This window comes from Dermacentor variabilis, chromosome 4 (genome assembly GCF_050947875.1).
Source record: "Dermacentor variabilis isolate Ectoservices chromosome 4, ASM5094787v1, whole genome shotgun sequence".
Lineage (NCBI taxonomy): Eukaryota > Metazoa > Arthropoda > Arachnida > Ixodida > Ixodidae > Dermacentor > Dermacentor variabilis.
Window position 1 is genome coordinate 229253147 of NC_134571.1, and position 16301 is coordinate 229269447.

The 16301-nt window shown below is 49.2% G+C and overlaps 1 protein-coding gene across 6 annotated transcripts in view; it reads left to right on the plus strand.

Moving 5' to 3' along the window:
• Positions 1-16301, plus strand: part of ric8a (ric8 guanine nucleotide exchange factor A) — a 513564-nt gene that overhangs the window by 85108 nt on the left and 412155 nt on the right. For all 6 annotated transcript variants that reach the window (XM_075691022.1, XM_075691025.1, XM_075691023.1 and 3 more), the window contains one exon: positions 354-423. In XM_075691022.1, coding sequence (XP_075547137.1) covers positions 354-423 — 70 coding nt within the window. The remainder of the gene's footprint in view (positions 1-353; positions 424-16301) is intronic.

The window sequence follows — 16301 nt, forward strand, 5'->3', positions numbered from 1 at the left end:
TGTGCCTCATAATCAGGAAGTGGTTTTGGCACATAAAGCCCCATAATTTAATATTTTTTTAAGCCCTGCGCACATTTCAGTAGCAGCACAATGTCGTGTGGTTAAAGATGCATGCTACTTTGAGCAGCAAACTGTATTGCAGTGTCTGAAGCCTGCTGAAGCTAGGCTCAAGGCTGTCAATCATGTGTGGTAGAAAGTTAACAACGTTAACTGACACATCGGATTTTATGTGATGACTGGGAAATTTCTTGCTACACTGGCAGCTGAGGGCTAGCAGATGTGCTCTTTACCAGTTTACACGGGTTCAGTGGTTAAGTGTTTTTGACGCATTGCTCGGGTTTTAATATGCGTAGTGGTGGTGGAGGCCCTGAAGACCCTGTGCAACCTCATCTACAACAGTGCTATGGTGCAGCAGACATGCAGGTGAGTCCAGCTGCATCGCATGGGGAATAAATGGCGGGTTGCATTGTCCTTTGTGTGTTTATTGCACTGTATGAATTCGGTTCCTCTCAATGCGAACAGAGCCTGATCCATTTGTTGTACGGCATTACCGGGCACTGTGTCAGAAAAGCAGGGAGAACTGATTGTCTATTGAGATCGCTGCTCTGAAGGTTCGAAAGAGTATTACAAGCTACAGTGCCACCAACGCGCTTGCTTGCCAATCTTCTAAGCACGTTCAAAGGCGCAGAGTTGGGCGCTGGTGCTATTATGTTTCTAGGTCCTCAGAATCGACAGAAGTACCGCTGCCAATAATCAAGTGAGGACTCTGTGCACACGGCAAATGAAACCAGTTTTTTAGCATTCATTCACGAAGCAGGAACGTGGTAACAGCGCTTCAGTCAGCCTCAGACAAGAGCATAGTGGGTTGAGTAGATTTTTTCAGGTTAGTAACTTATCACAAATAACATTTCATTGTGCATTAGCTCGTCCATTCACGAAGTGACATACTTGTCGCGAACAGAGTTGCACTAAGGTGGATGCATTGAGGATGGTTGCGCTCGCTCCCAAGTAACATTTCAAGATATGACTTGACATAGTGAAGTGATGACCGCACAAGGATTTGCTGCGCTATGACACGGCTGAAATTGCAGTAAGTGAAAGGATGTTTTATAGAGGTGAACAAGATATGAAACAACATTCGAGTTGCAAGTTTATAGTTTATTTTCAGCATAGATGCATTACAGGTTTGCAGAGAGGGCTTCTCGGGCTTTGCTAACTTCCGCTATATGAATATACCTGGTTAAGCATTAGGTTGTAACTTCTTAATTCCGAGCTAGCTCAAAAATACAGGCTCGAATTGGTCCTTGGTCAAATGATCCTACAACAGGTAATTTCCATTAGACTACTTCAAATAGAATTCGGTTGATGCTAGTTATGTCTACAGCACTTTGGAGTAAGCGAAATCACGAGTGCAAGACAGTGTCTCGGCCACTAGATGTGACAGATAAAAAGATATACGCAGAAAACATTGACAATGATTGCCACTGTAAGCTGTAGGTGAAACCTTCTGTTCGTTTTATTAAAGGAATAACGCGCTTGAAGGCTTATATTTGTTACAGTTGTTGATATTTAGGCACCATTTCCTGTCTCATTGCATAATTAAACGCACCAGCCTAAGTGCCCCACAGCAAGTTCGTCTCAGAGACATAGTGGCCATAGGAACTAGTAGTGGAACGAACAAGCAAGGCTAACGACCAAAGAAGCATGCGAATTAAACGAACGAGCACAAACGATGACTCAACCAACCAGGGAACAAGTGGGCGACCGCATGTTTTCTTTGCGGTAAGTGAAATTATGTTTTATAGAGGTCCAAATGATATGAAACAGCATTAGAGTTGCAAACTCATAGTTTATTTTTAGCATAGGTGCATTACAGTAGAGTAGTTTGCTGGGCCAGTTGGTGCATGGTGAACATATAATGGTTTCCAGCAAGTACGGACGCGAGCACAAGTAAGTAGAAACCAGCGTTGTCCTGTCCATTTCTACTTACTTGTGCTCACGTCCGTACTTGCTGGAAACAGCTATACGTTCACCATGCATTACAGGTTTGCTTTTGCAGTCATGAGTCACAGCAAGTGCGTCTCAGAGACATAGTGGCCATAGGAACTAATAGTGGAATGCACGAGTATGCGAAAAACTAAACAAGCATGTGAACTAAATGAATGAGCAAACAACTAAACGAATGAGCACGAAGAACGACTAAACCAGCCAGGAACGAGCAGGCGACCGCACGTTTTCTTTGCGAGTGCTCCACCGCCACATACACGTTTACACAATTAGCACGTACACGGTCGTCCACTTCCAATTTGAACACGGCTCCGGGCGGCCGGCGAGGCCGGTGCTCCGCGGAGCGCCGCTCGTGGGCGCCGGGGTAACTAACGCGCCGGCGCACTGGCAGCCACTGGCGTGGCCTCAGCCGCCAGCACACACTAGTGCAGGCGCGCTGTAGCAGACGATGCGGCTGCGGCCACGCTTGTGGCTGCCAGTGCCGGCGCGTTAGTTACCCCAACGCCCACGAGCGGCGCTCCGCGGAGCGCTGGCCTCGCCAGCCGCCCGGAGCCGTGTTCAAATTGGAAGCGGACGACCGTGTACATCTCAATGACCTATGATGCTGTCGCTCGGCGACGAACGCACCGCATAACTCGGTTTCGGGAGAACACGCACGCTTTTCATTGGTGCCTTCATATCACAAATTCATCGGGCGACTGCCAACGGCGAACACGAACAAATGAGGCAAACAAAGCTATTCTATCTAAAGAAGGCTAGTAAGTAACCAAGTAGTAAGTAACCAAGTAGTAAGTAAGTAAGGCAAAGAAACTGCTTTATTTTGTCAAAAGGAGTGTGAAAATTTCATAATCATGTTATAGCACGCAGCCTCGCGTGCCCACGAAATTGAGCCACTTGGCATACAAAATGATTAAGCGCACCAAATACGACTAACACTACCGCATAAGGCTTACATAAACAAAGTAAACGTCGTGTAGGAATCATGTTAAAGCGTGCAGACAAATGACATGCTCAGTGAACTGTAGAATATTGTTATGTGTAGCTGGAGCCCAATACTATATACAATTTATTTACAGGGAAGCTAACGGAAGGCCAAAATGGCGATGCTATATTAAGTAGCCCCATGTCGTCTACTTCCTCCTCAGTGCAGCCTCACTGTGGCGGCTGTTCTGTAGCATCATCCCCGGCAGTAGAAGCACCATCCCGGTGCTTAATCTACACATCCGCAGTGAAAGGTGTCTGGTATGGCTTTAGTCTCGCCACGTGAACGATGTCACTTGCAGCCGACGATGACGCTGACAGGTCGGCGGGGATGACTTCATACGTGACATCGGTCACTTGTCGCACCACACGGTATGGGCCAGTGTAGCACGACAGCAGCTTTTCGGAAAGGCCCACACGTCGAATGGGTGACCAGAGAAGCACCAGAGAACCCACAGTAAAGTGCACATCACGATGGTGGCAATCATAGAAGCTGTGAGGCCTCGAAACGGGTGTGGGTGAGCTGGCGCACATGGTCGGCGTGTGCGATCGCGTCGCGGGTGTATTCAGTGGTTGAACGTCTGGCCGAGGGCAACAAAGTGTCTAAGGGCAACGCGGGTTCTCGGCCATATAGGAGATAGAATGGCGAATAGCCGGCGGTGTCGTGACGCAATGAATTATACCAAATGTCACATATGGTAAGTGAAGATCCCAGTCGTGGTGGTCGGTCGCAACATACTTTGAAAGCATGTCGGTGATGGTTCGGTTGAGGCGCTCCGTGTGGTCTGTGGGTGGTAGGACGTGCTGAACTTGTGCTTTGTCGAGCAGGAATGGAGGATGTCCTCGACGACTGTCGACAGAAAGCTGCGGCCACGGTCAGTAAGTAATTGGCACAGAGCACCATGCACTAAATGTCATTGAGCAAAAAGTCAGCAACGTCAGTACCACAACTTGTCGGAAGGGCTCTGGTGATTGCGTACCGCGTAGCATAATCAGTAGCAATGGTGACCCATTTATTTCTGGAGCCCGAGAGGAAACGGTCCAAGAAGGTCTAGACCAACACAGAAAAAGGGTTCCAGTGGGATGTCGATCGGCTGGAGGCATCCAGCTGGAGGTGTGGAGGGCTTCTTCCGGTGCTGACAGGGCTCACAAGCGGCAACGTAGCGCTGCACAGAGCGAGCGAGACCCGGCCAAAAGAATCGACGGCGTACATGGTCATATGTGCGCGAGACGCCTGAGTGTCCAGCCAAGGGAGCGTCGTGAAGTTGTTGGAGGACAGTCGAATGCAGGTGTGATGGAATTACGAGCAGAAGGTCAAGGCCCTGTGGACCGAGATTGCAGCGGTATAATGTCCCCTCTTTAAGGAGAAACATCCGGAGAGAGGCGTCGCCAGGCGTTGACTCCAGATGGTCAATGAGGGCTCGTAATGAAGGATCGCGGCATTGCTCGTTGCCGATTTCAAGCAACTGGGACACAGAGAAAACACAAGTGATGGCATCCGCATCAGTCGGTTCGTCGACGAGGTAGCGGGACAAACAATCGGCATCCTGGTGCAAGCGTCCCGTCTTATATACCACGGAGAAAGTATATTCTTGCAGGCGTAACGCCCAGCGAGCGAGTCATCCTGTGGGGTCCTTGAGCAAGGATAGCCAGCAGAGCGCATGGTGATCAGTGATGACACAGAAGGGGCGTCCGTACAAGTAGGGAAGAAACTTCACAACAGCCCACACAAGAGCAAGGCACTCGCGCTCTGTGATTGAATAATTGCGCTCAGCGGGTGATAGGAGTCGGCTGGCATAAGCTATAACGCGATCATGTCCACGCTGGCATTGTGCTAACACTGCTCCTTTGCTGTGACCACTGGCATCAGTTCGAACTTCCATTGAGGCAGACGGGTCAAAGTGGGCCAGAATTGGAGGCATGGTAAGGAGAGTAGTGAGCTGCGAAAAAGATGCGGCATGGTCAGGTCCCCAAGAAAATGGGGCGTCTTTCTTCATGACGGGACGTGCGATGGTCGCAAGATCCTTCACAAAGTATCGGAAATAAGAGCTTAGCCCTACGAAACTACGAACATCCTTGGTAGACTTCGGAACAGCAAAGTTCGTAACAACAAGAATTTTGTCCGAATCAGGTCGCACGCCTCTAGCGTCCACGAGGTGTCCAAGGACGGTGATTTGGCGGCGAGCGAAGTGACATTTTGACGAGTTCAACTGGAGGCCAGCGCGGCGGAACACGTCAAGCATCGCTGAAAGACGGTCTAGATGCATGTCAAATGTAGGCGAATTAACGATGACGTCGTCCAGATAGCACAAACAGGTGGACCACTTGAACCCCTGAAGCAAAGAGTCCATCATTCGTTCGAAGGTGGTGGGCGCGTTACAGAGGCCGAAAGGCATCACTTTGAACTGGTAAAGGCTGTCAGGGGTAATAAATGCAGTCTTCTCTCGGTCCATGTCGTCGACGGATATCTGCCAGTAGCAGGACCGTTAGTCGATAGAAGAAAAATAGGTGGCACCGTACAAGCAGTCTAGAGCGTCATCAATACATGGCAAAGGGTACACATCCTTTTTTGTAATTTTGTTCAGGTGGCGATAATCTACACAAAAACGCCACATTCCATCCTTCTTTTTGACAAGTACAATGGAAGAAGCCCAGGGACTACAGGAAGGCTCGATAATGTCCTTTGCAAGCATTTTTTTTTACTTCCTGTTGGATAACAGCTCGTTCGGACGTAGAAACACGATATGGACGCCAGTGAATAGGGTTCGCATCGCCAGTGTTTATGCGATGGGTCACGACGGACGTTTGACCTAAGGGTCGATTGTCAAAGTAAAATATGTCGCTATAGCCGTCAAGAACGCGGCGAAGGGCTTCAGCTTGAACAGGTGTAAGGTCAGAGGAAACCACCTTCTCAATGTCGATGTCAGTACCGCGCGATGATGTCACGGTATGGGCTGAGCTGTGACGATCTTACACTGTGTATGGCTTGATCTCATCATCCTGCAAAGTGCTAATTATAGCCAATGAAATCCCCTGAGGCAGAACTTGCACAGTTAGCGCGAAATTGACAAGGGGAAGGCAGGTGCGGTTGCCAGTAATTGTCAGCACAGTGTGCGGCACTGTAACACCATGTGTAAGCATAACTGCCGGAATTGGTGCGACCACGTATTACCGTCAGGTACAGCTGGCGAAGACAACAAGTCGACGTCTGTCACAGATTGAAGCGGTAGGCGAATAAAATCCATGCAGCTCAAATGGCTTGGAGGCGGGTCCACATGGTCGGCAAGAAGAGGGAAGTCAAGGCAAAGTGAGCTGGCCGAACAGTCAATGAGGGCCGAATGATTGGCAAGGAAATCCAAACCGAGAATGAGTTCCTGAGGGCAATGCTCGATGACGGTGAAGAGAACGACGGTGTGTCTCTCAGCAATGGTGAATCGAGCAGAGCACATGCCAACAATATCGACAGTCCCTCCGTTGGCGACTGTACAACTCAGTTCGGGGCGGGCGTCAGAACTTCCTTGAGCCGACAGCGAAGAGCAGCACTTATAACACATGCGCCGCGGTGTCAATCAACGCGCACACAGGAACGTTGTCGACTAGAACGTCCAAAAGATTCTTGTTCGTGGGTAAGGTGAAGCAAGGATTTCGTGCCAATGTTGTCTTTGCAGCTTCACCTCCAGAAGCTGCACTGTCTAGTTTTCCGGTCGTGGGTGCAGCGAGTAGGTCGGAGAAGGTGCACGGCATGACGATGGGAGGGAGAAGGCGAGTGGGAATAGCGGGGTCGTGTCAAAGGTATCGCAGGGTCAGATGATCGAGCGGGCATAGAAGGGACGAAGGAAAAGGACGCGCTAGACGGTCGAGGGTGGTAATCAAGAGAATAGCGCATTGGAGAAGTCCAGCGGCTGCGGCAGTGGCGAGCGACATGTCCAATCCGTCGGTAGTTAAAACAGATCGGCTTGTCCACGGTTCGCCATTCGGAGGGTTGCGCTGTCCATAAGAGGAGTAAGAAGAGCGCGGTGAGGACGTGCGTGGAGAAAGAGGTTCCAAGCATATGGAACGAATGGATTGCAGGCCGACGTTGGACAACTCTTAACGGACGACGGCCTGGATCAAGGAGATTGTCACTGGAGAATGAGGGAATGAAGGGACCGCCGGTTATGCTGCTTCGACCTCACGACGAATGATGTGGGTCAACTTGTCACATTGCGAGGGCTGGTGGAAGAGGTCGTCACAGGATGACGTAGCAGCTTTGTTGGGAAGTCGCGTGACGTGCTGGGATACCCGGCGGCTTTTAGCATGCTCGAGACGGCGGCACTCCTTGAGGATCGCATCAATGCTGGTGACGTTTGTAAACACCAGTAAATTGAAGGCATCATCAGCAATGCCTTTGAGGACGTGATTAACCTTATCGTCTTCAGACATGGTCAGGTCAGCCTTGGCACAAAGGGCCAAGACGTCGAGAATGTACGACACGTAGGACTCGGTCGACGTCTGTACGCGTGTGGTACAGACGTCGACCACACGTGCAATGGTGCAGCGGCTTTCTTGGCATTGACTTGGCGACCGAACGGATTGCCAAAAAGGTCGCGGAGCTTCTCTTTGAAGAGATCCCAGCTCGAGATCTCTTCGTGAGTCTGGAACCATGCAAGTGGAGCTCCGTCGAGGTAGAAAAGAATGTTCGCAAGCATAATAGTCGGATCCCACCTGTGACTGGTGCGGAGACGTTCGTATAAGCGGAGCCAGTTCAGGACTGCCGACTCCGTTGAAAACACCAGGATCCCGAGGGAGGGAAACGGCGACCTAGGTCGGGGCTGCAAGCGGAGATGGTTGCGTAGCTGAAGTGCCGCCAGCAGGAGACGAGATTGCACTGTCGCAGTTGCGACCGCTGCGAAGCTGCATGACGGGTACGGGGAACGTCTACCTCCACCAAATTAATGTTACCTGTAGCTGGAGCCCAATACTATATACAATTTATTTACAGGGAAGCTAACAGAAGGCCAAAATGGCGACGCTATATCAAGCGGGCCCACGTCGTCTTCTTCCTCCTCGGTGCAGCCTCACTGTGGCGGCTGTTCTGTAGCAATATCTACTACGTAATGGCGCGCAACAAATTACGCAAGCCTGACACATACTATACTACGAGAAGCTCACAACTTGCATAGTCTTGTGGAGAATATTGGTCTGAAGTTCTCCCTCCCGATTTGGTGAAGCCATGTCTTTCTTAACCCATCGCGCTTATGGGACAGTATCGAGAAGAGCTTCTTAGCTTCGTTTAAACTATTCACGCATAGTAGGGGCAGCAGGTCATGGTGATAGATAATGCCGTTAAGTGACATCGCATTTGCAACAAAACTTCAATGCATTGGCATATCAAAACAACACAGAAGAGCAATGGTGCCAACATGCCCTCTTCGCCACTCTGTAGACACTTCTCAAATGAAAATGGCGCTGAAGCGCAACTGTAAATTGAACAAACGAAGCCTGTGTGAGGGCCCCTGTGATGCCATGAGGCCAGTAGTGATGTGACATCGGCCTCGGCCAGCACGTGCGAGGATGAGGCAGCATTCTTCAAAGCGTGGCGCTACTTTACGAAGTTTAAGGGGCTTTACAAACAGGTGGTTGTATCAAAGACCGCTTGCCAGAGCACACTTAGACTTGAAGTTGAAAACGGGTGGCAATTTGGCCATTCATTGTGTCAAATGTGGGTGCAAACCTAGCTACCACCAGATGCATATTGTGTGCCAGTATCGTGACACGTGCACTCATGAAATTTATGAAGAATTCATTATGCTGTGCAAGGAGGCTTCATGTATCTGCTTGCCATCAATTGCCTTGACTGATCAGACTGATCAGACACTCCTGTGTCAATAAATACTTTGTCTAGCGCAACACAACGGACTCAAGAAAGGTGACAGGACAAACCGCTACTCTTGACAGGACAAGGCGCTACTCTTGAGATTAGCGGCTTGTCCTGTCGCCTTTCTTGTGTCCATTGTATTGCGCCAAACTAAGTATTTATGGATCCGCACCAACTAGCCCGCCAGCACATTGTGCTGAGCTCCTGTGTCGTATTCCTTTTTTAAAGACGTACATTTGGTTTTTTTAATGCCCTCCTTTGTTCCTTTCTTCAACAAGATAAACATACCTGTTGTTAGCCTGCACCTGGTCCTGCTTTCTCATTCCTGTCCTATTTCTTGTGCTGTTTCTGTTTCAAGGACACCTGCAGTTTAACATGCGATTCAAACTTGGAAATTTCGTGTCATGACCTCTTTTAATCAGCATGGCAATGTGAACACTCGCAATAACTGTGCATTTGTATGTACTGTTATACTATTAGTGGGCAGTTATGCGGTCGTACTATTGACCACCTGAAATACGTGAACACTTCATTCAACTTGCTGAATTGCTTGAGTATAAAGAATGTTTATATCTTGATTGGAGGCGATTTTAATGTTTGTGGAATATACTGGTCATTCCTATAGCTGCTGTTGGTGGTCCTCAGCCTTTCTGGCTTTGGGGAAGCCCAGAGTGCTGCGAACCCTCTCCCTCTTTCCACAAGTGGGTTTATAACATGTACTCACTATTAAGTGTTGCAGTGAAATAAGCAAATTACTGCAGGTAGTACGTTATATGTTGAGATAAGAACCAAGAAGCTCACAAAAAACAGGGAAATTGGTGTGTGGCACCATGCCACTTTGTTATTAGAGTCAACCTAAGGTTGCCTATTGTGCATTTGAGCCTGCATTATGTCGTATGCTTGCAGTTGGAAACTGCTTTCAGTTAACTTCTCGAGGGGTTAAGGTTCGATTTACAAAAATTAAAATAATTCTACCTTTAACTTTCACTTTATTTCCTTAAGGGCCCCATACTTGGTGAAATACATAAGGGGTGGGAGTAACAAAAAAATCATTCATGATGATGACTGCGTCATAGAAAATGTCGGTTGATAGACTGGTGATAGCTGCGATGCTATACAGAAGACCACCCATTCTTTGCTGTACGAGGCAAGAAGGATAACGAAAAGATGACAGTGCGGGCACGAGGGTGAGCAACGCTGAGAGAATGACCCATGACGTGTTCAGGGTGGCGTTATATAAGGGACATGGATTAGGAACCTATATAAAAGAGTTATGGAATAACGACAGACTTGCAACACGACTGTTACAGGAAGAGCTTGCAAGCTAGATTTTACCTTTAATAAAGATACATTGACTTTGTAAGAGTATGATAAATGTATAAACCTAGTAGCATGGTTCTGTAATGATTAAATGGTGTGAATGAGGTATATGTGATGAGGGTTCCAAATGGCTGCTGAGTACTATAGCTTGGGCTTTTAATGGTCTTCATTATCATCATCAGCCTGGTTATGCCCACTGCAGGGCAAAGGCCTCCCCCATACTTCTCCAAGTACCCCGGTTGCATAAACAGGCCTGGAGTGTGGCCTGATCCCGGTTACCAAAACGGGTAACGCACTCCCTCACCAGGGAGGGATTGGCCACCCTGGTGTAGTACTTGGCCACAACCTCCTATATGAATACAACAATTAATGGTCTTATAAGCTTACAACTTCACGTGAAGGGGGCATTATGCAAATGACGTTTCGAAAACCCCAAAGTTCTGTTTGCAGATGAGATGATGGTAGTTACATGCGGAAACCAGTCAATGTCAGAAAATATGTGATATTTGTTTAAACAAGGTGCGTGGGTGCCATCTCTCCAGAAAAGAGGAGGAAGAACGAACTGGGCTCACGCTGTGGATCTAACCGGTCAGCACTGCTACCGTTATAAATATAACCTGTAAACAGTTGCTCGTCTTACTGACTTGTCCTTCGCATAACATTGTGGTGGAGGTGGAACATTCCCCGTCCTCGCCATGGAGCTCCGAAGCGGCCGCACCATTGTCTTCTCAGTCATGGCTTCCGATGGACCCACCCCGTCGCAACCTACACCTGTGGCGCCATCTCCATAACGTACGTTACGGTTCCTAGTCTTTGTGATCCTGGGACATTCTCTGTCCAAAATGGCGTTGACATCGACAACTGGCTCAGCATGTATGAGCATGTTAGCCAAAGCCACCAATGGGACCCAACCATCATGCTTGCCAATGTGATCGTTTATCTGAACGGGACACCGCGTGTCTGGTTTCACACACATGAGGTCGAGCTCTCCAACTGGGACATTTTCAAAGAAAGGCTTCGCGACCTATTCGGCAACCTGTCAGGTTGCCAACAGGCTGTGCGAAAAGAGCTTGCCACCCGTGTCTAGTCGTCGACCGAATCGTGTGTCTCCTACATACAGGAAGTGCTCGCGCTTTGCCGGAAAGTTGACGAGCACAGGACCGAGGTTGACAAGGTGGGCCATATCCTTAAAGGCATTGCGGACGATGCCTTCAAATTGCCTGTCTATAACAACATTTCTACCGTCGACGCCATCGTCAAAGAATGCCGCCACTTCGAGGTAGCCAAAAGCCGCCACATTGTCTCACAGTTTTCCCGGCTCCCAAACACCCCTGCCATGTCCTCTTGCTCCGCTCTTACCGCCACATGACATTTCAAGAGATCGTCGCACGTATCGTACGCCGTGAGATTAAAGCGGCAAGTCCGGCCTCTCTTCATCCACGACCCCTTGATGGTACCTTTGACCAAGCAGCCCCCACTATTTCCGTCATTCAAGTAGTTGTGCAGCAAGAAATTGCAAACCTTGGCATTCCTACTGCCTGCTCTGTCTCTCTACCTGATTCGGAACCCATTCCCATGTCCACAACCTGTAATGACCAGTATTTCGCTCTAAGACCGCACAATCCTGCTGAATGACGAACCCCAGACAACAAACAGACCTGCTTCCACTGCCACCGCGTTGGTCATGTAGCCCGCCACTGCCGCACCACCTGGATGCCGCAGTGCTGGAGCTCGTTTCCTGCTCCTCGCCAATACGCCGACACCCGCCGTTATTCACCTCACCATCTGTACCCTACTTCCAGTGCCCCTGACAGCCGCTCCTCCGTGCGATCGCCGTTGCCTCAGCGCCATCGCCCTGTCACCCTAAACTCACCGCTTTTCCTCACCAAACTGACGGACGGAAAACTAGGCCATGTAGCTTTTGGAGGTAGTGCTGCATCACGTTCATGCTGTCCAAATCCTCCGTTGATGCTCCTCACCAACACGAACCTAATTTAAGTAGACGTCGATGGTGTTCCATTGACGGCATCAATTGATACTGGAGCCCAAGTGTCCATAATGAGCGCTAACCTATGTCATCGCCTCAAAAAAGTTCTTATGCCTGCCACCACTCAAGCCATACGCATCGCCAATGGCACCACTGTTACCGTCAGGGGTATGTCAACTGCTTGCACAGGAATTGCTGGCCACCAAGTTACACTCATGTTCACTGTGCTGACCAGTTGCCCTCATGACCTAATCTTCGGGCTCGACTTTCTGACGCATTCTGCCCTGATCGACTGTTCCACCTCGCTGTGCCTCGAGCTTCCTCTTCTTTCAGACGTTCGCCCCGAACAACCGAACACTCTCTGCACTACAGTGTTTGTTCACTTACCACCAAAAGCCCTATTCTTCGTCGAATTGGCCTCAACTGCAACCGTGCCTGATGGCGAGTATGTTGCCCACCTATTCGTGATGTCCTCTTGGCGTGCGACATCTCTGTGCCACACTCAGTCGTAACCCTTGCCGCTAATCAGATGTGTCTCCCTGTTATCAATTTTGGCTTGACGAAGCAAGTGTTACCTGAAGGCATAGCGGTGGCCACACTCTGGTCAGTGACAGACGACCACATCACTGCTTTTGCAGCCGACGTGTCTCCAGATCCTCCTGATTGCCCGCAGAATGCCTTGAACCTCGACGGCCCATTACGTCCCATGGTCGCTCCAGACCTCGCACCTGACCAAGGAGCCGCCCTATATCGCCTTTTGCTTTCCGACCGCGACATCTTTGACACTGCCAATTGACCAGTTGGTCAGACATCCCTTGTTAAGCACCAGATCAACACTGGTTATGCTGTTCCCATTCACCGCTGACCGTATCGCGTGTCCACAGCAGAGCGGCAAGTTATTCAGCAGGAAGTAAAGATGCTTGCCAGAGGCATTGTTGAGCCCTCGTCGAGTCCTTGAGCATCGCTGGTCGTGCTCGTCAAAAAGAAAAACGCTACGTGGCGTTTCTGCATTGATTACCGCCACCTAAACCGAATCACTAAAAAGGACGTTTACGTTTTACCATGAATCGACGACGCTCTTGATTATCTTCACAGTGCCAAATACTTTTCGTCCATCGACCTTCGATCTGGTTATTGGTAGATTTCTGTCGATGAGCAAGACCAAGAAAAGACTGCTTTTGTCCCTCCAGATGGCCTCTACCAATTTAAGCCTATGTTGTTCGGTTTATGCAATGCCCCCACCACGTTCGAACGGATGATGGACTCTCTGCTTCAAGGTTTCAAATGGTCAACTTGCCTTAGTTACCTCGACGACGTCCTTGTGTTCTTGAGCGCGTCCCAGCTATCCTTGACGTCTTCCGCAAAGCTGGGCCCCAATTAATCTCATCGAAGTGCCACTTCGGCAGCCGACAGATTACAGTGCTAGGCCATCTCGTCTATGCTTCCGGCGTACAACCCGACCCGGAGATGGTTCCAGCAGTAACGGCTTTTCTTGTACCTCAGTCTGTCAAAGACGTCCGAAGTTTTGTGGAGCTCTGTTCTTATTTAAGCCGGTTCGTGAAAGATTTCGCAGCAATCGCTCGACCACTCACTGAACTTCTGAAGAAAGACGTTCCTATTATGTGGGGTCCCCCTCAGGCTGCCACATTTTCACGCCTTATCACGATTCTCACCAATCCACCGGTCTTGGGCCACTTTGACCCGTCTGCACCTACAGAGGTCCGAACTAATGCCAGTGGTTATGGGATCGGCGCTGTCTTATCGCAACGCCAACACGGACACGGCCGCGTTATAGCCTACATTAGCCAGCTCCTGACAACTGCAGAGCGCAACTATTCGATTACCGAGCGCGAATGTCTTGCCTCTCGTCTGTGCTGTTTCAAAGTTCCGCTCATATTTATATGGCAAGCCCTTCTCAATAATCACAGACCATCATGCACTCTGTTGGCTTTTGTCGCTTAAGGATCCTACTGGCCGGCTTGGTCATTGGGCCCTTCGACTACAAGAATATCTCTACACAGTGACAAGTTGGGAGGCCAACACCAGGATGCAGATTGCCTCTCTCGCTACCCAGTCGAAGACGCGACCTCTACGTCTGATACTAACACCGACGCCTGTGTTCTCTTTGTTTTTACACTGCTCCATGTTGTGACCCGTCTTTGCGTTTAATCATTGACCGCCTGGAATCGTCACTTGCCGACAGTTCCCTTCGCTTATTCACACTTCAAGATGGCGTACTCTACCACCACAATGTTCACCTCGACGGCCCTGCGTTACTCCTTGTGATCCCTCATTCGATCGGCTGTTCTCCACAAACTTCACGACCTCCCCACTGCCGGTCACTTGGGTGTGTCACGTACCTACGACTGGATATGCCGACGCTTCTTTTGGCCAGGGCTTGCTCGCTCCGTTCGAAGATATGTAGCTGCGTGTGAGAAATGCCAGCGACGCAAGACACCATCAACGCTCCCTGCTGGGTACCTTCAACCACTCAACATTCACGCGGAACCATTATTTCGGGTTGGTTTGGACTTACTCGGCCCTTTTCCTCTTTCTACCTCTGGGAACAGGTGGATTGCTGTGGCTACGGATTACTCCACACGCTACGCCATCACCTGAGCGCTTCCTACAAGCTGCGCCATAGATGTTGCCGATTTTGTTTTATGCGATGTGATTTTATTACATGGAGCTCCGCGACAACTTCTTACAGACCGTGGCCGGACATTCCTATCAAAAGTTATCGCGGACATCCAGCAGTCCTGTGCCACGAGGCACAAGCTATCCACGTCATACCATCCGCAAATAAATGGCCTCACGGAGCGTCTCATTCACACTCTCACAGACATGCTCGCGAAATATGTCTCTTCAGGCCACACTGACTGGGACCTTGCTCTACCATTTGCCACATTTACTTATAATTCCTTGCACCACGACACAGCCGGCTATTCCCCATTTTTCCTTCTGTTCGGCTGAGAATCAGCACTGCCCCTCGACACAACCCTCCCTGTTCACGCGGCACCGACCAGTGAATATGCGCTTGACGCCATCGCCCGCAGTGCCCACGCAAGGGAAATTGCCCGTGACCGCATTCTGAAATATCAAGAGAGTCAGAGGCGTTTGTACAACGAAAGAAACCGAGACGTGCAGTTCCTGCCGGGTTCTTTGGTGCTTCTATGGTCTCCGTCGCATGAGGTCGGCCTGTCCGAAAAACTGCTGTCTCTTTACACAGGCCCATACCGAGTGCTTCATGCCGTGACTCCCATCACCTGCGAGATTGCCCCTGATGCCCCATCTGCTTCTCAGTCCAGTGATATTGTACACGTTACACGATTGAAACAGTATCACCCTCCCAGTGATGACATTTAGGTGCTCCGGGACGTCACTTCTGCCGCCGGGGGATTATGCTACACGCGTGTGGTATTTGTTTGTTTGTTTGAACGAGGTGCATGGGCTCCATCTCTCCAGGAAAGAGGAAGAAGAACGAACTGGGCTCACGCTGTGAATCTAACTGGTCAGGGCTGCAACCGTTGTAAATATAACCTGTAAATAGTTGCTCGTCTTACTGACTCATCCTTCGCATAACAATATTGTTACACCTACGTACTTGGAAAATTGCTTCTATAGGCATATCAGCAACTATGTAGGAAAAGTTTAAGTGGTTACTAAGACGTGACATTGATATTACTTATCATTATCGCTGATATTAAACTGATATTACTTACATATATATTACAGTTTGGTTTTAAAATCATTAGCTAGCGCTTACACCAGTTTTTGGTATTATTTAGGTCATCCTATAAAGAGATCTGGTCATTAACTCTAAACACCTTGTCGGCTGTCATGTGCCTAAACATGTTTAAGTAAGAGACACTTAAGTACCAGTTGCATGAACATATAGCCATGCAGCTGAGACAATAATTTATTTATTTATTTTTAGATTATTCATTCACAGTTAACCAAAATAGCATGCTGCAGTGCGCCTGTGGGCATCTGTGTTTGCAGTTCGGCATGCTATTTTTATCTTGAATTCAGCTATCACTCCTGACTTGGGGGGAACTCACAGTAACAGCTAAATAAGCAATCTATCCTCCTGCACTGCATTGCACACTGCAGCATGCATCAACCACATGTCTACCACTCCTTACCATG